This window comes from Cinclus cinclus, chromosome 2 (genome assembly GCF_963662255.1).
Source record: "Cinclus cinclus chromosome 2, bCinCin1.1, whole genome shotgun sequence".
Classification (NCBI taxonomy): Eukaryota; Metazoa; Chordata; class Aves; order Passeriformes; family Cinclidae; genus Cinclus; species Cinclus cinclus.
This window is the reverse complement of record NC_085047.1, coordinates 42,865,773-42,887,046: the sequence shown is the minus strand read 5'-3', so window position 1 is coordinate 42,887,046 and position 21,274 is coordinate 42,865,773. Positions and strand designations below refer to the sequence as shown.

The window sequence follows — 21,274 nt, the reverse complement described above, 5'->3', positions numbered from 1 at the left end:
CCTGTGGTTTCACTACTGGAATAATATGAAAAGAGCGAGACAAAGCTGGCTGCTACCTGTGATGTGGCATCAACAGGGAAGTTACAGGAATGATTTGTTTAACATGCTTTCATTTACTTCTTAGAGCAGTGATGACATTACACTAACACCACCAAAATGTGAGTCACGTGTAATTGCTGCTTGGAGCTATCAGGATCTATATAAGGGGTTTTAGCTCTGGTCTTGGGAGGCAGAAAGTCAAATCCTCTCTGCTGCAGCAAGGCTCCCCATCAAGATGGGTACCATGCACTACCTCCTGCTCTGTGCTGTCATCTTCCTACCTGAGACTCCTGCTTTTCCAGTACAACAGAGACCTGAGCCATGGACCAGCACAGAACTTGAGAAAGTAAAGGTATGTTACACGGAGGGAAACAGAGCTGCATTATGAATAATATGATTTTTGATTCAGTTTCTACATTCCTTTCCTACCTGTTTATATTATCCTTGTTTTACATTACAACAACAGTTTTTGCAGACATGATATACAACAGTTAAAACTTGCTATCTAGCATAAACCTCATAAGACTAACTTAAAACAGAGACCGATTTCCAACCGTTAAATAAAGAGGAGCATGTAATTTTAAAAATAAGTCAAAAAAATTATGTGCACTGTGTTAGAATGCTGTAGATTTGAATGCTGGTAAATTGTGGTAACTTTAAAGGATTTTTTACTTACAATGTTTCATTTGTGTTACAATTATTTTTATATACACTGACCTATATTACTGAGAGAGCAGAATTTGGTAAATTGAAATGGAAAGATACAACTAAAACTAGATATGGATGATGCAGGATGATGAAACAATTCAACTAAATGTAAAATGCAATTTCCAAAACATCACAGATATATGTATTAATTTTATTTTCTCTCTCTTCTTCCAGGGCTATCTTGATAAATTCTTCCCAGTTTTTACAAAATCACAAAACCTAACCATAGAAGAAAGGATTAAAGAAATGCAGAAGTTTTTCAACCTGACTGTAACTGGAAAATTAGATGCAGAAACAGAAAAAATAATGAAACAGCCCAGATGTGGTTTGCCTGATGTAGCAAATTACGAAATATCTTCTGGAACTCCAAAATGGGAAAAGACACGTTTAACTTACAAGTAAGTGATGTTTCAGGTTTTATGGGGAAAGAGATTGCTTTGTATTTAACTAGGTGGTTTCCTTCACAGCCTAAATGATATTAACCTGCTTTTCTTTGCTGACAGGATTCTCAGTTATACAACTGATCTACCCAAAAGGAAAGTGGATGATGCAATTAAAAGGGCCTTGATGGTATGGAGCGATGTGACTCCACTGCAATTCCAAAGAGTCTACCTGAGGCAGGCAGACATTGAGATCAGATTTGCACGTCTTGGTGAGAATACCTGTCATTTTTAAAATACAGTGGTCCATATTTTACTCAAAGCATGCATTTTTATAGCTATAGCTTTAAGAAAGAAGAAAGTGTTTGGAATTAAATCAGAATCTTTATAAATTTTATCTTCTTTATATCATGCCACCAAATCTTTATGTTATGATTCAATTTTATTCCTATAAAACCGTTATAAAAATCCTTTCAGAGTCACAGCTGTGAAATGAAGGGAGAATTCAGATCCAGAATGAGAGACTTCAATTTTGGATGTTCAAGGCTCTTTTAGCCTTGATAAAAAGTGCAAATTACTGAGAAGAGCTCTGTAGAGCAAATCAGCAGATTCTGAAGATCCAGCCTCCACAGGCTGGCTTCAAGCAGGTTAAGGCATGTTTATTTAGACCTAAATCTAGTCTGGTTCCCAGAATAAACACCCTTTGGCAGCTGGGGAGCTTTATATTTGGCCACAGAAAGTGTCTTCCAATTGATTTTCTTCCAGAAGGAATAGTATGTTGTACCCCAAGATTGCACCAAGGTGCAGCCAAAGTGTGGGTAAGTGGGGATGAGCAGAAGTCACATCTGTGATCTGGAATAGTCTATGGATGTAGCCCTATCTTCAACTTGTGCCTGGCACGTAAACTGACTCAGCTTAGACAAACTAAATGTCTACTTTAAGGTTAGTTGACTTGTTATCCAGATCCATTGACAATATCTACCAGAGCTCCATTGACTGTAAGTGAAGATCTGACACCTGGCTTGCAAGCAGATGGCTGCATATGAACCCCAAAATGTCCAAAGCCTGTGTGTTACTGATGGGAAGAACATTATGGCGCCATAAAGAGGTGACCTAATGTCCCAGTCAAAGTGAGAAATTATCCTGCAAAATGGAATGGATTTTAAACTCATGTCACACACTAAGATTAGGTCTCTTCTGCCTGTGTTAGTCGTGTCCTAAGGGCCATCCACATGGTCTGGGGGAAAGAACACAGGATGGCATCTGATTTCCCAACTACTGCTCAATAAAGTGAGAGAGTCACTACAAGGGAGAGGGAAATTTTCAAAGTTGGTACAACTCTGATCCATCTCTTGCACTCGAGGTAGGAAACAATAATATTCCACCTGCACTATGATAGAAGTAGATAATAGACCATACCTGGGAATAAATGAACTTATCTCTTCAGAAACATAGTTATCTATCCCAAATCACCATCTCACACTAAGATCAGTACAAGTGAAAATATCTTCAACTAATATTGCCCAGCACTTTTCAATATCAAAAACATTCAGATGTTAACAACAATGTTGTCAAGCATTGAGTATTTATTCTGAAATAGTCCCCGAGTGTTGCCTCATAACTGCACTTCTGACAAAAGCTCAGGAAAGAAATATTCAGTTCTTTCTGAAACATTCAGCAGACTGAACTATCAAATACAATATTTGAACTTAAGTCATGAATTTAAGAGTGTTTCCCTAAGTCTCACTTCTCATTTCCACAACTTTGCTGCCATTGTAAGATAATTTTAAGGATTGGCAACCAGCAAAACTAGCATAAACCAACAGCATGCTTCAATTTGCTAAATTTAAACATGACAACTGATCTCATTTGATGACACTGATTTTATTTTAAATTTTATTTTTAGAGCATGGTGATGGATATCCTTTTGATGGAAAAGGTGGCACGCTAGCCCATGCGTTTTCACCAGGAGAAGGGCGTGGTGGAGATGCTCATTTTGATGAGGATGAAAAATGGTCAGAGATCAATCAAGGTACAGCTTACATGTGTATATGAAAGGGGAAGGCAAATATTGTGTATATTGGAAGAACACAGCCACAGGAAGTGCTTTCAATTACTCTTAATTCTTCAGTACTACTTCAGTACTAACATTTCTATTCTTTCCAACTACCTTTTTAAGTGCTTGTGCTTCATTACCCTGAACAGGTAAATAATACCTATTCTATCCGTATTTTAAAGCACTTTTTGAAGGATGACAAGGACTATGAGACCCTGTTTTCTATATAAATGGTGAAAAGGTAAATTGACTTTCTTCTAGGAATGAGGCTGACCAAAAGCGGAGTCTGAAAGAGGCCTGGGGTCTCTAGATGCATATGCAAGGAATTAGTAGTCTTTTCATAAAATATTCCAGTTATATTAAGAAAGTTTAACAATAATGGATCAAAAGCCTGAGGTTTCATTCCAAGATGAATTGAAATATACAAATTCTCCTGCTATTTCAATTAATTGTATTTCAAAAGAAATCCCATACCTTCAACATACATTTATGTGCTTCTGTGTTGCAGATATCAATTTGTTCCTTGTTGCTGCTCATGAATTTGGCCATTCTTTGGGACTTGCTCATTCAGATGTCCGTGGAGCTCTGATGTACCCTATCTACTCATATCAGAACCCAGAAACCTTCAGACTTCCAACAGACGACAGGCTAGCAATTCAGAAGTTATATGGTAAAGTCATATTGAAATTTAATTTTCTAGACAAAACCTACTAGGATACAGGTTTCTCTCTCCCTGATTGCCCTGATTGCAAGGGCCTCACGATATTACTAAAAAGAAAGAAAGTGAACAAACTTGGCAAAAACACAATCCTGTATACTCTGTCCACTCACTACATTTCCTCTGTAGCCTGTTCCCACTGCAACCAAGAGGTGACCAAGCAGCAGTGCATGGCCTGGTGCTCTGCCCTCCCACACTCCTGCATTCTGCCAAGCAAATCCTGTGGCTCTTGCTCTGCAGATGAGCTGTTTCAGTGAGTGGTGCTACTGGCAGGAAAGGAGAGGTACTGTGCCACTCACCAAGTTCAGTAAAGGCTGAAACTCCTCAGCAACAGGGGAACATAACTAGAATTGACCCCACTGGACAAAATTTGTCAGGTTTGCTTTTCTTAAGGCACTGCCTCACTCAGGCCATGCTAGAAGAACACTAGGAATAAAATACAATTGTCTGCATTGTCAGTTTTCAGTAGGGTGTCTATGTCTTGTTCTTCTTTTTCACAGGGAAGAAGTCATCAAACTCTTGAAGAAAGTGCTTAATGAAGATCAAAGAATTCACATCTCATTGTTTTGGTATTCCAAAAAAGTTTTATTCCTCTGGTTAATTAAGATTGTAAACTCCTAAGCTGCACTTTCTCTCCCTGAAGTTTTACGTTGATTTATTTGCACTTTACACAATTTCACCTAACAATAATAATAATAAGAGTAGTAATAGTAATAATAATAATAATAATAATAATAATAAAAAATAAAAGTACGCATTGTTTTCTAAGGTTTTCTTTTTTTTCTTCTGGTATTTCACTGAGGGATTGAGTTTCTCCTGCATGCATGAAAGACAGACAGACAAGTATCTTTGTGAATAGGTTTATAGGCACCTAAAGAGATCGTGTGCATTTACTGATGTAAGAACAAACCTGGTTCCTGGCTTGCTTTCAATTTCCCATGTGTGTCCTGACACTTCACAGCATGGACTCCTCAGAATTAGTGTGCTTCCCATATGGCTTACACATAGAGGAGGTCTTTACAGTGCTTCCTTCAGTATGGGTTGTGACATTTTCCCAAAGGGAAAAGCTTTTCATCATCATGTCCTCCATGGCTTTCCAGAGAAGCAGGTTTGAGAAGTTGTGGACTGGGATTCCCATTGTGCTCTGTGATATTCAAACTCTCTTGGGTATTCTTAAATTTTAAAAACAAAACAAACTAAGACAAAACAAACCCCACAGAGATTCTCTCAAATATATTCAAAATCTTCAAAATTAGCAAGGTAGAAGGTGTATTTATTAATAGTTTCCAACAGATGGCTCCCTGCGCACAGAGATGTGGAGCACAAACACCAGCTCAGAGTCATGGCCAGCATCTTTACAGTCTCCTAAACCAGTACAAGGAACGACCTTGACCCAGCCCCTAGAGGTGACATAGCAAAGCAGGGAACGTGTTGCTTACACAACGCAACTCGGAGAACACACAACTCTGAGACCAAATAAATCAATATTGTGACCAGTGACTATTAACCTAATACAGTGGATACTTACAACAAATTTGGTTTAACGTGGTCAGGTCTGTTGTTATCTCAACCCTTCCTGCCTCGTGGTGGGTGCCAAAAAGGACTGACGCTGTTTAACCTGACAGGTAACCAAACACGACACTCACTTTGCCCCCCTCAGTGGGATGGGAGAGAGAAATGCAGGAAAAAAGGTAAAATACATGGGTGAAGACAAAGACAGTTCAGTAAGACAGAAAAGGAAGGAGAAATAACAATAAATAACAAGCACACCAAGAAGAAAGTAGAACAAAGTAGAAGCAAAGGCGGAAGGGGAGGGGACAGGGAAGGGGAAGGGGAATATACAAAACAAATTATGCACAATGCAACTGCTCACCACCCACAGACCAATGCCCAGGCAGTGGCCAAGCAGAAAACTCTGGCCAGCTTTCCCTCTAGATTATATACTGAATCTGACATCCTGTGGTATGGAATATTCCTCTGGCCAGTTTGGGTCCCAGCTGTGTCCCCTTCCAACTTCTTATACCCCCCAGCCTTCTCACTGGTGGGGGAGTGTGAGAAGCTGGAAATTGCATTTACTTAATGTAAAGGCTGCTGAGCAACAACTAATGCATCAGTGCAATATCAACGTTTGAAATGCTTGAAATGTTTGAAAATGCTCCCATCAGTTACCAGGCTTTTCTTCAACACAAAGCTGAAAGATGACGTAGCTGCTGCTAAGTGGATTCTATTCTGACGGCACAGGTGTCTTGACGTATGAGAAAAAACTTGAAGCCCCAGAATGGAAGGTCAGACCTAATTTGTATTAAAGACTATGAAGAAAGGCTGTATGGTCTATGCGGATGCTCAATCTACTTGGGTTGACCTGGGGGGGGTCCTGGAAAGATGCAATGTTGACAGAAAGAATCCCCTGTTCCCTTAGCCAAAGTCCCCACAGGGAACAAAGCACAAAACAGAGACACTCCATGCTCTTTATCAATCTTGAGTCACTTGCTAATGCTTCATAAAGAGAAAACAGCCATAGAAGACAGGCGTTATCAGAGGAAGGACCATGTAGAAAAAAAACACTCCTAAGGCCACACAGAACAGTTCATGTACAGACCTGGAGGAGTCACTGTGACAAATGAAGCCGGGAGAACAAATACTTGACTTAAAGTAGCAGATTTGTTTTCTAGTGTACAATTAATATCCTTATGAACTAAGACAAATGGGATAAAATCCAGATACGTATTCCCAGGAATACCGTGCTGACAATGGGACACATCTGGGAGACAGGTTCCTGTGGCCACATGAGGTGACTGGCCTGCAGTAGGGCCAGCAGAGGAGGCAGTGAGACACCCTTGTGTCTTGAAGGATACATCTCGAGAGAGGCATCAGCGCCAAGCTAGCATCTCCACAGCAAGCGAAATAAAATAGAAGCCAGGAATTTTGTCCTCAGAGACGGCAAAAGTACCACTGATGAGGCTGCCAGCAGCATTTTACTTCTTGTTGAGCTCCTGTTGCTTCCATTGCCACACGGGACCTCCCGCCTGGGGAAGCCTGCTGCCATGGGCGCACCTAGCCCTGCTCAGCAGGTGTGAACCGTGCAGTATTTGCCTCCATCTAGCGGCACAGCTCGGCAAACTGCGCTGGCTTTGCACCCTGTTGTAAAGCGCGTCCAGTCTGCGAGCGCACAGCTGGGCGGGCACTGCCATACGTCCCGTCCTTGGGGGAAATCAGGGACAACAGCAAATTTAGCCAACAGACTGCTGCCTCTTCCTTCCACACTTTACCCCACTGAGTTCTGTGTCAGTTTTTACAGGCTCTCTCTAATACACATCTGAAGACATCCAGGTACCATATGTTACTCAAATAGCATCTTGTCCCTCTTTCTCCATACCAAAGAAGAAATGGGTAACCACAGCATATTTTGGGTTGTTGGGGACTTGAATTTTGACTTGCTTTTGCTGCTGTTCTTTTAAATAAAAGTGTATTTAAATGCATCTTTGCTGTTCCAGATAACACAAGCAGCAAATGAATTCTCAAACATGTTAACATCTCTGGTGGGTCCTTTGACCATTCACATGTAAAGGATAAGCTCTACTCCTGTACTGTCTAGAAAAGCTATTATGGGAACTCACCCAGTCATGTAGGTACGCTGAGCCCACTCCACCAACACAGGGTGATATTCTGGGAGGCCAAAATCAATACCTGCTATACCTGGTATTAATAAGGGAATTAAGATCTCAGAAAAAATAAAATTAATGATACCAGCAGCCTTAGCAGTCCATATTAAAGCTGTCACACATAAGACGTTCGCAGATATGTGATGGGAAGACCTGATGAGCTGCAAAAGTGTAAGTATGCCCTGTCCCAATAACGTCCTCTTAACTTTTTCTTCACAGTGTTAACTGCAAATGTAATCCCAAATCTTTAGTCTTCAAATTTAAGGCATTTGAAGATGCCTTTTTCTTTTTTGTTTCTGTAAAATTATATCTTCAACAAAACCTGCCTCAAACAGGATGTTCATAATGGCACGATTGTGGTGTTTTCGGTTTTAGCAGTGCCACTATGAAGCAGCTCTATTGACATCATTGGAATTATTTTTTGTTTATCTATTGGAGTAAAAATGTTGGCAAAGGACTAGAGAAAATCTTATCTGTTTTGGCTGTTTTTACAGCAGGAACCACCACAAGCCAGAGAGCTACGGATAATCACTCTTTGTTGGAGAAGGTTGAAGAAAATTATTAAGGGGAGAAAATCATTACTGTTTTCTGTCAGCCCTAAAAATAAAGTTTACGGACAAAAAAAGCAAGAATCATAGAGAGAATCAGCAGGCTGCTCAGATATATAGAAAAATATGGAAGTCTATCCACATAAAGAAGACAGAAAACATTAATGGTCTTCTGCTTGTCCACATGAAAAGGTCTGAGAGAGCTGCTGCACTGTGTGAAGTGAGAGAGTCAGTATTTCTTGCATCCCAAAAAGCAACACACTCCCAATTAAATGTTGTGGAAGATGTGAAAGGAAGAAGAATGTGCTTTTCTACACAGCAAGCAATTAAGTTGTGGAATTCATTAACACAGGGTGTTCAGTGACTGTGGTGACCCAAATTCATGAATGGAATTTGGAAGATTTGGATATATTTATATAGCCTAACAGCTACTAAGCATGAAGGCATGGTGGCAAATGGTGGCTCACTGTTCTGCTGAATACCAAAGGAATGATCCATCTAAATTTACCCAGTTGTGTTAACACTGCAAGACTTACTATAGGGAAAAGGAAGCACCTTGTCTACAAAGGCTGGTTAAGGATTGCATCTAACATTTTAGTGACTATTTCACATTAGAAGATCACGTGGATCTGCTTATCTACCAAGATTTCAAGTTCTTTCCAGAATTATTGTCCCACCACCAAGGCACACCATCCTGTTCTAAAGGCCATAATGAAGCTGAAAGGGATCTGTGGTACTACTGTGGACTTCCTCTAGATGAGTTCTTGCCTCAAAGCAGGCATATATAGGAGCAAAGTAAGGTGGAGCCAAAAAATCAGTTTGCATTCAACACAAATTGACACAGTTCAGGCATGAGTTACAGAATACAATATGAGTAAGCACACTCACAGGAATATGAAGAGCATGGGAATGCCATTCCATTAACTGCTGTTTGTACAAAAATCCTGAAGGCAAAATTGAATCTCTACTGTTAACTATCTTTTATATTCAATTACAGGACAGCGTCATGGTTGTGCTTCTGATTGCATAATACTTTTGACAATTATTTCACTCCAAGTTCAACCAGTACTCTGAAATGAATAGCTCCCCAATATAAAAACAATTTATCCATTGCAAAAATGAGATTTGTGAAAGATCAAAAAACAATGTTCTTGTTATTAGTGATTGGACACACGATCAGGAACAGCCTGAATCAGTATTTTCTCATCTTTCCTTGAAGGGAATCACTCTCGTTATAAACATAGCATTTATGCCTAGCAGAACCTTTATTTCTCATGATGGTTACAGCAACCCACAGCAGTTAAGGATGAAAGGGAAAAATGTTGCAAAATCACTAAGAGACTTCCTAGTGTTACTTTAATACTCCCAATGCTGCTCTATTATTGAATATTTGGGGGAATGTGAACTATGAACTAACATTGTTTTGAAGTAGAAAAGTAAATAATAATGGTGCTGTTGTTGGTAATTTGGCTTAGCAGAGACATTCTTGCCTCAAAATTCTTTTAATATTTTCTAGAGGTTCCAAATATGGATGGAAAGAGCAGTAGAAGAGGTGGGAAAGAATCATAATGAGCTAAAAAATTGTTTTAACTTTTTCTCTCTGGTTATTTTCTTTATTCCTACTTCATTGCCAGAAATAGGAATGAGGATTGATCCTTTGCATAAAAAGATTTAAGCTTTCACCTCCTGGGAGTGAAAAGTTAGGTAAAAATTTTAGCAGATGTCAAAATGCTGGCACTACTCTAATATTGGCACATTATTCTTTGAAGTGTGCCCTAACTTTGCAAATAAAACTAAACCACTAGGAGTTCTCCTTGAGGTAATTTTCCAAACCTCTAGGTGATCATCCAGTCCTGATGCAAAAAGAGACTATTTTAATTTATCAATGAGTAGAATACTTTATGATAATAAGAAATATGATCAAGGAAGAAATCACTTCTCTTACTCGTGCTTGCTATGGCTATGAAGCAGAATGTTTATATCATATCACTATCAGGCTACTTCCATAGTTCCAACAGCTCAGAGTTCCTACACATTGCAAATCATCATCAAGAGGATGGATAATTAATGGTCAGTACTGTCCACTGAGCTATTTGCTCCCATAATATGATGTCTACAGCACAGAAACGTGGATGTGGGATGCTCTGTTCACACTCCCTGTATGTAAAGTGAGGAATGAGACCCTCTATTTGGAATTGTCTGCCAGCTATACAGGTCTAAAATGCTTGCCAGGTCAGCTCAATCCTTTTCCCATGTTCTCTTTAGAAAAGCCGATCCAAATTCCACCCCCCAGAACACTACCAGTCTTCATATTCTGGTTTAACACTAGGTTTCAACAAAAAGGTGCTTAGGAATCCAGCATACCTATCACTTAAAGCACTAATCCTAACCTTTGCACAATGTCATCCTGAAATTTTTATTACCCTGCTATCTCTTAGCTCTAATTTCTGTTGTAAATCTTGCAGTTGTTAGCTGTGCTTTCGCCATATTTATATGGTACCTAAAATGATTTGCCCTCACTTCTGTTTATTTGGCCTCCTTGTTAATACACAAGAGGAAGCAGTAAAAAATAATATTCACCCCATTCCCACAAATTAATTACATGCTAAAATTAGTACCTTGGCACTAGTTTATTTGACTATCTAAAGAATCACCTAGGAAGAACTTCAGTGTAAGTACCCTGGAAGTGTCTGATCAGACAAAACACATTGTTTTTAAATGATCCTGTATCTAGAGCATTTTTGGCAACCTGACATTCTTCCAGGCACCTGTAGCTTCTGCACTTCACATTAAAAATATTGCCACTATATCTATTTGAATAAAATATATTGCAGTGCAATCTACTCACCCATTCTGAGAATACTACAGTTTTTTCACATCTTCAATCCCATTTATCACTCGTGAGGTCAAAGTTTTCTTTTACCAGCAAATGGTGCAAAGAACCTGCATAAAAGTAAACAGAAGTTTTATAAATCAAGCCTTAAGTGCCTAAATGCATTTTTTATTTCAAGCAGTGATTTAAAGAGTTAAAGAAGAAACATCTGGCAATTCGTGCTATCAGAGAGGTACAAACTGTGAAAGTTACATTATTCCCTGTTGGCACTTCATTTCTAGGCTATGTCTATAAATCCCAGGGAAAAGTATCATTTTGTAATTACTTCAATTTTAATTTCAGGTATCGGACGTTATAAACTGTGCCTTCACAAGCTGATGTGCACCATTCACAGCCGCAGATGCTTCAAAGTCTACCTTCTTCAGCATGGGCCACAATCCCTTCCATAATCACTGCCACAGACACTTCAGGATATGCTCTGCTGGGAACTTGGCTATGGCCACTGGTATTCCAGTGCATCCTGCTATTGTATGGATTCATCCACAGGTCACAGTCCCTTCAATTTGAGTTCCCACTGGAGTTCCAACCTGTCCAGCACAGGAATCCAGACAGCAGTGATGCCCAGGCCATCTGCTATCCCAGACACGTTTCCCTTGCTGCTATCAAACTGTTCTCAGGCACAGCAATCAGATGATAAGCAGCACAACACCACAGTAAGCAGCAAAAGTAAAAAGCAGCCATCAATGAGCACTGGGCTCTAATATACAGTTAGACAAGCAAGCACAGTGGCCTATCAATCAATAGTTAAATAGCAAGAACACTTATGAATTCAGTCTCACACATTCCAACTAAATGTGTTGTTATCTCAAACCCTGAGCCCCCCATTAGGTGCCAAAAAGGACAGTTGTCATTTAACCTCGGAGGATTCCCAGGAATTTGTGTCAGCAAACGACTTAAATGAAAAAAAAAAGTGAGATTAAGAGATGATGGATATATAGGCAATCACAGTGAGAAGTTCAGATGTTTGGAAAAGCTGTCTCAAAGTACTAAGAGTTACTGATGGAAAGCAGTTTCTTGTCATACTGGTTTTTGCCTTCTTGAGTCCTGCAGCACTTTTTTTCAGTTCAGGACCAAAGTCAGACATTTCATCCTCACTGGCTCAAGAGAATGTGCTTTCCAGCTATTTTGTGTCATGGTTACAGGGTTGGCCCACGTGTGACAATATCATGGTGCTCACAATGAGCAGTGTATCGAAACCCCAAATGAGTTTGCAGCTCACAAACTGTTAATTCCCTTAAAGGTGACCCAATTGGTCAAACAAAATGATGGCCCGACCAAACTAATTCCAGTATAAATATTTCATTTCAGTATTAAGGTAGATTTGAGCAAACCCAGAAGTAAATACTCTGGAATCTAAAACATTTACAAAATGAAGACTCACATTCCAGCATATTGCAGCAGTGACCTAGTTCACATGCACTTTCAGAGCAACAACAGACAGATTTGCAGTCTTTGCTTAAAAGACATCAGCCATAATTACTATCTGGAAAAAGGATCAGTTAAAGTGGATGAAAGCATTATAAGACCATCAGTAGTGAGACCATAGAATTCTATGACAAACATAATTTACAGATTTTTCAGCTGCTAAATCACAAACAGTATTTCTTGCTTTCAGAAAGAGTTTTGTCTATGTTTTATACATCAGGGCTGATTCTTTTTCTTGACTGTTTTTCCTCAACAGAAATAAGAACAAACAAGAACATATATGAAACCCACAAGGAATTCCATCTAATTTCAGGATACTCAATATTAAAATTAAAAAATTAGGGAAAAAAAAGGAATAAAACTTAGCAGCTCTGTAGTTGAAGTAGACTGCTCAATGCTGCCTTCCTTTCAATGCACTGCCACAGAGTGCCAGGTTCTTAATTAATACAGTCTAAAGTTTAGAATTCTTTGCAGCTGGTCTAGAAAGTTTGGATATTTAAAAATAAAAAACAATTACATCTTTTACTAATCACCAAACACTTTTAAAGGAAGCAAATGGACTGCAAAACAAGCTTATTAGATAAGACTGTGAACAATGTATTGGTCATACAAAAAAATTATATAAGGATTATTTTCAAATAGAAAAAGGGAAATCTGAACATTAGAGACAGGGATGGTAGTCAAGATCAGATAGAACAAGCCAGGCTTGGCAGAGAAAAACCTTATCTTGGGATTTTTTGAGTGCTTTAATTGCGGAGTTTTAATGTAGCTGTTTTTTTAAAAAGAAATGTTGTCATTTTCTGGGCCTTCCACCAGCCCTGGCTCCCCCAGTGCTGAGGTGGCTGTGTTGCAGTGGGCAGAATGTTGTTGGTGGTTGTGGCAAGGGCCACTAGCCATGTCTTTAGGTCACTGGGGGGAGGCAGGAGGCAGAGCTCAGCCTGTGGCAGATGAGCTCCATGCAGACCTCAGTACAGGGAATTTAATTTCAAGTCCACAGCTGGGATGTTTTCTTCTCTGTCTCTGTAAATTTTCACCTAAGGCTGTTAAAGGAAAACATTTCACTGACTTACATTCTTTCTCCTAGAAAGCACCACTGGGCATGGAATTCCCTATAGATTCATTAATATGAAGATGCATATGGCTGCTATTCTGGATTTATTAATTGCAATATAACCATATAGTACATGAAATCCAGGACAGACTATTACACAGTTAAATAGTTTCCTCCCAATATTTCATTATATAGATTTTAACCCTCTTCCAATCATCAGAAACTCATAAATATAAGTCATTGACAACAAGACAATACTGGTATCTTATAAAAATATATTAGTAACTTCCCAAAGTCACGGCATGTAAGACAATTTTTTATGATTCAGGTATTTCTGCAGTAGATTATGTCATGAGAGCTAGCACAGCACTCTTTTAATTCCTGCTTAACTTAATCTTATTTGTTATCTTTCTATGATTATTTTAATTTTTATTTGATTAAAAAGAATAACAGAAATATTTGAATAAAAGAGATTGCTAATTAGATAATACAATACAACTAATGCACAGGAAGAGAATACTGTCTAGAGAAGACTCACAGACTTACATTGGGAATGTAACCATCTGTTGTTTTCTTTCCTTGCCCTTTGCTATGATTTTTGAGGCACACCTCTCCCAGAAATGTTATTGCATAGAAAAGAGGTGCATAAAAGTCATGCTCCTTAAAGCCAAGTGTGACAGCCTCATGTCACTCAAAGTGTTGAGAAAGAGATAAAACATAGAAGGACTGTTGCAAAAAGATCTGTCCGATAAATATCAGCCATGTTTCCAATCCACACTCTGAAAGAGCTTTTTACCTTTTTAGTTACAAGGGCATGCCAACCTGTGAGATGACACAGCTCCTAGTAAGCTTAACAATTGCACCAGACCTATCAGACCGGGTTCAAGATTTTTGTCATTAGGGTCAGTGCAAATAGAAGCCAGAAGCAATAGCAGGAAGACTTCATCATATTCAACTAAGCGCATCCATACCAAAGCAGAGAGTTTACCTGGCCACCCTGTCCATGCAATTCACCTATTTGCATTATTCAGCTCCTCTGGACTCTGACAAGGTCCACAAAAGCTGCTTGTCCCACTTATTTTTAAATAACATCATTATTTAATAATTTAATATTACTTTGCTATTAGTTATTATAAAAATAATAATTGATAAGTTTTCTTATTATATCTACTGTTTTCTCAGCCTGTGTGTTTGCTCAAGAAATGCAAAGTAGAAATCCTTCCCAATATCAGCACAATATTCAGCTGGGGAAAAAAGGACAAGTATTATTTTCCAGAATATAATAGAAACAGAAATATAAAAGAAAGTAAAAAAAATAAAAGAAGTACCATTTTTATTGTCTTCTGCAGACTCTTTTAGTCCCCATTTGAAACCATTTTCTGTCTAATTTTTTATTTTCCTTTTTTCTCAGTAAATGGCCTTGATGTCATTTATTTTCTAATAGGTTTGCAATGAGGTCAGATTAGTCTCTCTGGAACATTTTTTTTTCACAAAAATTAACACAGCAATATGTTCGCAACAGGCATGGATGAATGAGTAATGGAAACAAGGAGAGCACTAGGATCTTCCTCCTTCCCAAACACAAGAGAAGAAGAAACCAGAAATTTTAAAAGTCAGTGAGCACAAACCAGCTCCAGTACAAATACTCCTTTCAACAGCAGTAGTCGTGCAAGACCTGCAAAGGCCAGAATTAGGGCTAAGGCTCTCCTGAGCTGATGAAATTGTAATAATGCAAAGGCAAACCAACATATAGGTAAGAAAGTCAGGATAGTTTTAGCAATGGATATTGTAAGGTGCTGATGTGAAATGTGGGCACTGATTCTTAAAAAAAGATATATATGCTTAATCCTGGTTATGTCAATATAATTTAGAACTTAATTTCTTACTTTAAAAAAGAAAAACTCCATGAAGAAACCCAGACTTGCTAATGGTCCGGATTAAAGAGATTGACATTTTTGTCAAGTTGTGTTTTTATCTCTCCTTCTACAAAGCTCTTTTGTGTTGCCGAGAAGCAAGGATTAAGGCTGCCCTTGCTAGTATTTCAGCAAAACATATTGCATGTTCTTGTCTTTTCCTGATTGAAATAGTTCGCTGTAAACTAGCAGTGTTGCTTTAACTCTGAAGTCTAAGAACATTGAAATTACATGGGATGTGAAGCAAGGTGTCATCTATTATGTTTGGAATAAGGCATTTTGGGGTGGAGAATAAAAACTAATTTAAGAGTGGGTACTGTACAGAGCAGACATCAAGCTAAGTACAGGCTGGGAGTGACTGCTCTGGTTGTAACCTGAATTAATATTCCTTGAGAGAGTAAAACAGCTCATCAAGTATGTCAGCTAGGAGAGATGACAGATTATAGAAGTGAACTTCCATGGCACAACAGTGGGCTACTAGCTGATGAGATGCACAGAAAACTACAGTGCTCTTAAAACTTGTACTGATCAAATACTGACACCACAGTTTTGAACACTGACTGGAATTGGTACTTTGGGTTCCAATGTTTGCCTTTGTAGGTTTTTCCTGAGTACCAGATTTCACATGTGAATAAAAATAGTTCTCCTTCTTCAAACTGGGTGTTTCTGGTTTTTCATTGATCATCCTTGTGAGTCAACCCTATGCTGGACCTGTTTTGTTTCACCTTTACCATCTCTCCAAAGCCATTTTAACATCTCATGGATAAAATGGACCTGAGATATTTATGTTTAGGATGTTTAGGATTTTGATAATTCTGTTGTGAGGCTTTAATTTGTAATCCTTGTATGAATGTCCTAACAGTTACACATCTACCTCAACAACATAAGAACAACTCTTACCAATCAAGAACATTCCTCTAAGAGGTCAGATGTACCTCTGAAAGAACTGCCTACAGGCAGTTCCTGCCAGGGCATTGAGTGCTCTGGCAAGCCTCAGCTGGTAATAATGCACATGTCTATGCTCAGTCACCCAGTCTATGCTCAGTCACCCAGCAGCTCTATTTCAGCTCTTGCCTGAGCCTTCAGTCCCTGCCTGAGCTGCAGCACAGCTGTGCCTGTCCCCAGCTGCCCTGATTTAGACTTGTTTTGCTAAAGGGACTCCAGACTGACAAGTTTGGTAGCCTTATATCATGTCCCCTGGAATGACATTAGACTTATGACATAGCCTTGTTCCTAACCCCTCTCCTCCTGTTCCTTCCCAATTGGACTCCCAGGATCAGGCTTATCACCTTGACTGGGGCTGCTGGTGCACGTCACTATCACCATCCTGCCCTGCTCAGGTCCTGTGGAACTGTACCAGGTGAGCTCCTGTGGTTATCCTCAGCACCCATTCTCATGCTCCCTGCCATTGGATATCATACAAAATTGGGGGAGGAAAGAGCCCTCTCACCAATCTTATCTTTATGTGGGAATCTATATGGGAAATCAGTATTTATACCATGTACCAAAAGTGCATGATTACTACTACTAAGTTTTCCCAGAACGTTTCCTTCTCAGTGTAGGAATAACTTGCAACTACCCCAACACTTTGCCAGAAATTCACCTCCCACAGAACAACAACAAAATGAAACAAGACCACACCAAAGCAATCAGTGCAAGAACTTCCAACACCTCTGCCTTTACACAGCAAAGAGCCTGTGCAATTGTGCAACGTGCCTCAGTGCCTGCTAACTTCTAGGTTAGCTACATGCCTATCTCCCACAACCCCCCGACTGCTCCTGGCACCATCTATCTAAACTACTCTTTTCCTGCAGGTAACACAAGTTAAGCAAAGTTAATTAGGATGTTCCCAAATTAATAGTTTCCAGTCTGATTAAACCTGCTGTTCACTGGAGTTGTGCAAGAGCTGCAAGACCTAGATACGTAAAAGATAGAGATATATGTCATATAGAGAGATATATCCTCTAAATGTATGTTAGTTTAATAAAATATCTTTTTTTTAATCTCAACTATAAATTTTGTCTCTGTAACCAGAGGCCCTTATACTTAGTAACATATGGATTACTAGTATTTCTAAGCTTTCCTGGAATTACGCTAGCTGAAGATACTAGTCCTACAGCCATTGTAAAGAAAAGCTTTGGAGGATAATCTCAGAAAATTCACAGAAAAAGGTTCATACTGATCCTTGGGTACCTTACTCATGAAAATCACACAGGAAGCTCTGCAGAACAAAAGCATAAGAGAATGCTAGAAGTATAATGCATGCAGCTATTTTCAATGAATGCAGGCTGAGGCACCTAGGTAGGCTAAAATTAAAAAAGAATAAAATACTTATTCACCATTTTAATTCAACACTCGTTTGCTGAGACTTAGAGAGTAAATGCATGTCTGCCTGTAGGGAAGTGAGCCTGGATCACGCAGTACCCGAGTAGAGCATCACACCCTGCCTGTGAGCTCTCAGGTGAGGCAGTTCACCCTCTCTGGCTCAGGTATGCGGCTTAATATGGGAACACCGTTGTGCTGCTGAATATAAATGTAGTAGTACTTGCAAAATATTCTACCCTTGCTTTGCTGCTGGTCCTCAATTACCCACATTAAAAAATTGTTCTTTCCTCTGATGAGTATTTTTCAAGTTGTTTTCACTTTTAAGAACATGTTAACAAATTCCCTTTGGAAAATAAATTCCCAACACCACTTTTATGTTAGAATGACTCAGGAAAATTTTGAAAGAACTGAACAAGGCTATTCCCTTTCACTTTTCCCTATCGCCTTTATAGTCGGTTTCACGATTTCCCAAGTATCTCGGGAAATTTCAGGATGGCTCCACGGCATTATCGCTGGTGTCTGAAGATCCTCCAGCAGCCAGCGGCTGTGTGACAGTCAGCAGCACACGGACTGAGCAGCGGCACCTCGGCAAGGCGTGCGCGGTGAAGCCATGTGTCGCTTAGGTGGATATGATTCGCAAGAAGGATGAATCCACGCAGTTGAGGCTCTGCGGGCAGATGTTGAATGGTATTTGGAAAACAGCCTGACATCGCTAGCCGTGAGCCTGCTCGCAGGAGGCGCTCCAGGAGCTCAGCCCTGCTTCCACAGGTGCTCACAGACCGCCAATGCGACACTGGGATGTCAGCTGTGTAGCACCCGGTGAAGCACACATCTCTCCGCTTTGCTAGTCTCCCCTTACGGGCTTTGCCGCTCAGCCTGCCGGAAAATGCTGGGAGAACGGAGAGAGGAGCCCACCTCGCCGCGCCCATCCCGGGCCGGCCCTCGCCCCGCCCCGCCCCGCCCCGGCCCGGCCCGCCCCTGGCCCGGCAGCGCGCAGACCGCACCCGGCGAGGTCCGGCGGCCTCTCCGCGGCCATGCGATTCCTCGGCGGTACCTCCTGCGCTCTGTGGGTGCTGCTGCTGTTCGCCCGCGGCTCCCGTGAGTAGCACCCGCGGGGGGACGGGCCGGGCCGGGCCGAGCCAGGCTGGGCGGGCGGGCGGGCGGAGGCGCTGGCCCTGCTCCCCTCACAGCCGCTCTGCCTGGCGGCTGCCGCCACCGCTCCGCTGGGCCGGCCCGGGCCTCGTCTCGCCGCTGCTGGCCGGAGCGGGACCGGGGCTGCGCCCCGGCTGCCCCCGAGCGCCCCGGGACGGGAAGGCGGTGGCTGGCGCTCTGCTGCCGAGGGGGAGCCGAGGTAGCACTGCCGGCGTGTGCGGGAGCGGTGTCAGAAACGGGTTAAAACGCGTCAACATTCGGGATGTTTGTTCACTAGAAGCAACAACTGGAGAAGAGCCCCGCGAGGAGCGTTTGGGTTGGGGGTGCGCACGCCCGCAGGGATGCGCGGGCGCGGCTCGGCCTCCGCTCCTCCTCCCGGAGCGGGGACACGGCCTGGGCCCCCCCGGGAGCGGGAACACACCCGGAGCGGGGACACGGCCTGGGCCCCCCCCGGGAGCGGGAACACACCCGGAGCGTCCCGGGACCGCGGCCAGGGTCCGCCCGCAGGTTCCCGGCACGGGGAGCCCGGTGCGCCGCGCTGCCCCCGGCAGGGCCGGGCCGGGAGGGACCGCTCCCTGTCTCTTCTGAGATGCCCCTTCCCTGCCGTGCTTGGGGCCAGGGGCTGGTGGAGGCGGTGCGGACGGGACAGCCGCTGTGCTTTGTGGTGTTTCTGTCAGGCGCTCGCAGCAGTGCCCCTTTGTAGTGGCTGGTTCTAGCAAATGCGCACAGCCTTGTGCCCGGGGCTCAGAACACTAAAGTCAGGAGATCAGCATTGACAGGGGCTGAAATAAACCCAGAAACATGCAGGTCCGAGCCGCCGGAGTTGCTTCTTTCAGGAGACTGGATTGCCCCATACGGTGTAGATGATGGGTGCTGGAATTAACTTGCTGTAAATTCTGATGAGGAACCTGAGTCCAGCAGTGTTAATCTGCTGTTGTTTAATCTGGTGAAGTTGTAATAGAAATTGATTAAAAATAAATAGAATGAGGAATGTAAACAGCTTTATAATTGCCCTTCCAAAAAGAAGGGCAAGTTCTTTTTAAAAAGAGTTTGCATGTAACCTTTTTATTGCTTTGCTAAGATCTTACGGCATTCATTTAACAATAGCGTGTCATTTCACGTGATAAAAGATCTGTCTTCTATCGTGATGCTTCCTCAATGCGTATGGTTTAACTCAGAGTACAGTCACTGCTGTCTCCTGGGGCAGGAGTGATCTCGTGTAACTTCTGAAACTCCAGTGTAGTCCTTCCTCAGTATGTGAATTGGTTGTCTGGAGCTCAATTATGATATGTTGAAAGAAGTTGTGCCCTTTTAAGGCTCAGTTTAATGTATTTGTTGAAATAGCTGCCCCCCCGCACTTAGAAACTTCCAGAAAGTTCTGCTGAGATTTGTGTTGATTTCAGCAGAAGTTTGTGATTATCTAATCAACACTACAGGAGGAAGTGTGAACCCCATCAAATATTCTGATATGCAGAAAGTGAAAGTGGTAGTAGATATGTCCTTACTCTGGTTAATACTTTTGTGCAGACCGGTTATTTGAATATAATGCTGCTTTTTTATTCTGCTGGACAGTTTGTTTCTATGTGTCAGTCAAGTCAGTGGGAGAAACATCACCAAAATTACAGTTTAGAAAAAATCCTTCCTAGTATTATGTAAAATCCATCTGGCTTCCTGGTACCTGAATCCCCTCTCCCTGTCAGGAAGAGGCCCCCACCCCCTTCCTGCTGTGTTGAGAAAAGATAGCTAGCAACATCTTCCAAGAGCTTACTTATATACCAAACTATTCACAGTAAAAAAATCAGCAGCAGCGGCTTCCAGGCCTGAAAAATAGGCATGATATTTTGATTTTGTGTATCATCTACTCGTAGAAGAGGTTACATTCGTTTTGCTCTAACATCTCTGCTTCAGTCATTCAAGCACCTCAACTTTTCCTTGTCTGGATTTCTTAGAGATTACTGAGCAAGTGGATGATCTTTCTGATGGACTGCACATTGTCAGTGCTTCTGTACTTCTGGGGTTTTAAACCAAAAAGAGCAGAATGACTTGGACATAAAACTCCCCTCTGTGCCTGCTATGCATGAAGCTTGAAAAGAAAAAACGCCCAGAGAGAATTTTATATATGACTTTTGACATGTCTCCAAGATGAATATATAAAGCTGTGCTTAGCAAAAATGAGAGTTTATATTCCAACGTTTTCTGCCACATAAAGTTTACCTGCGCTAGACATAAAATGTGTGAGTCCTTAGAAATGAGTTTATCTTTTATGTGAAAATTGGAGTGAGCAAATTGATCTTTGTTGCATGCAGGTAGTTGAATGACTATGACCATTCATTTGTGTGGGTTTCTTCTATCATGTTTCAGCTGTGGAGAATGGTAATTTGGTATGTGTCTAAGCTGGAGACTA

General features: G+C 41.2%; 1 protein-coding gene across 1 annotated transcript; it reads left to right on the top strand.

Moving 5' to 3' along the window:
- The first annotated feature begins 283 nt into the window (after nucleotides 1-283).
- On the top strand, nucleotides 284-18,341 carry LOC134057864 (matrilysin-like). Its single transcript, XM_062514907.1, has 9 exons — nucleotides 284-391; nucleotides 922-1,145; nucleotides 1,251-1,399; nucleotides 3,034-3,159; nucleotides 3,692-3,853; nucleotides 11,491-11,657; nucleotides 16,256-16,393; nucleotides 17,792-17,854; nucleotides 18,171-18,341. Exons 1-9 carry the CDS (start codon nucleotides 284-286, stop codon nucleotides 18,339-18,341), a joined length of 1,308 nt encoding a protein of 435 aa, XP_062370891.1.
- The last annotated feature ends 2,933 nt before the right edge of the window (nucleotides 18,342-21,274 follow it).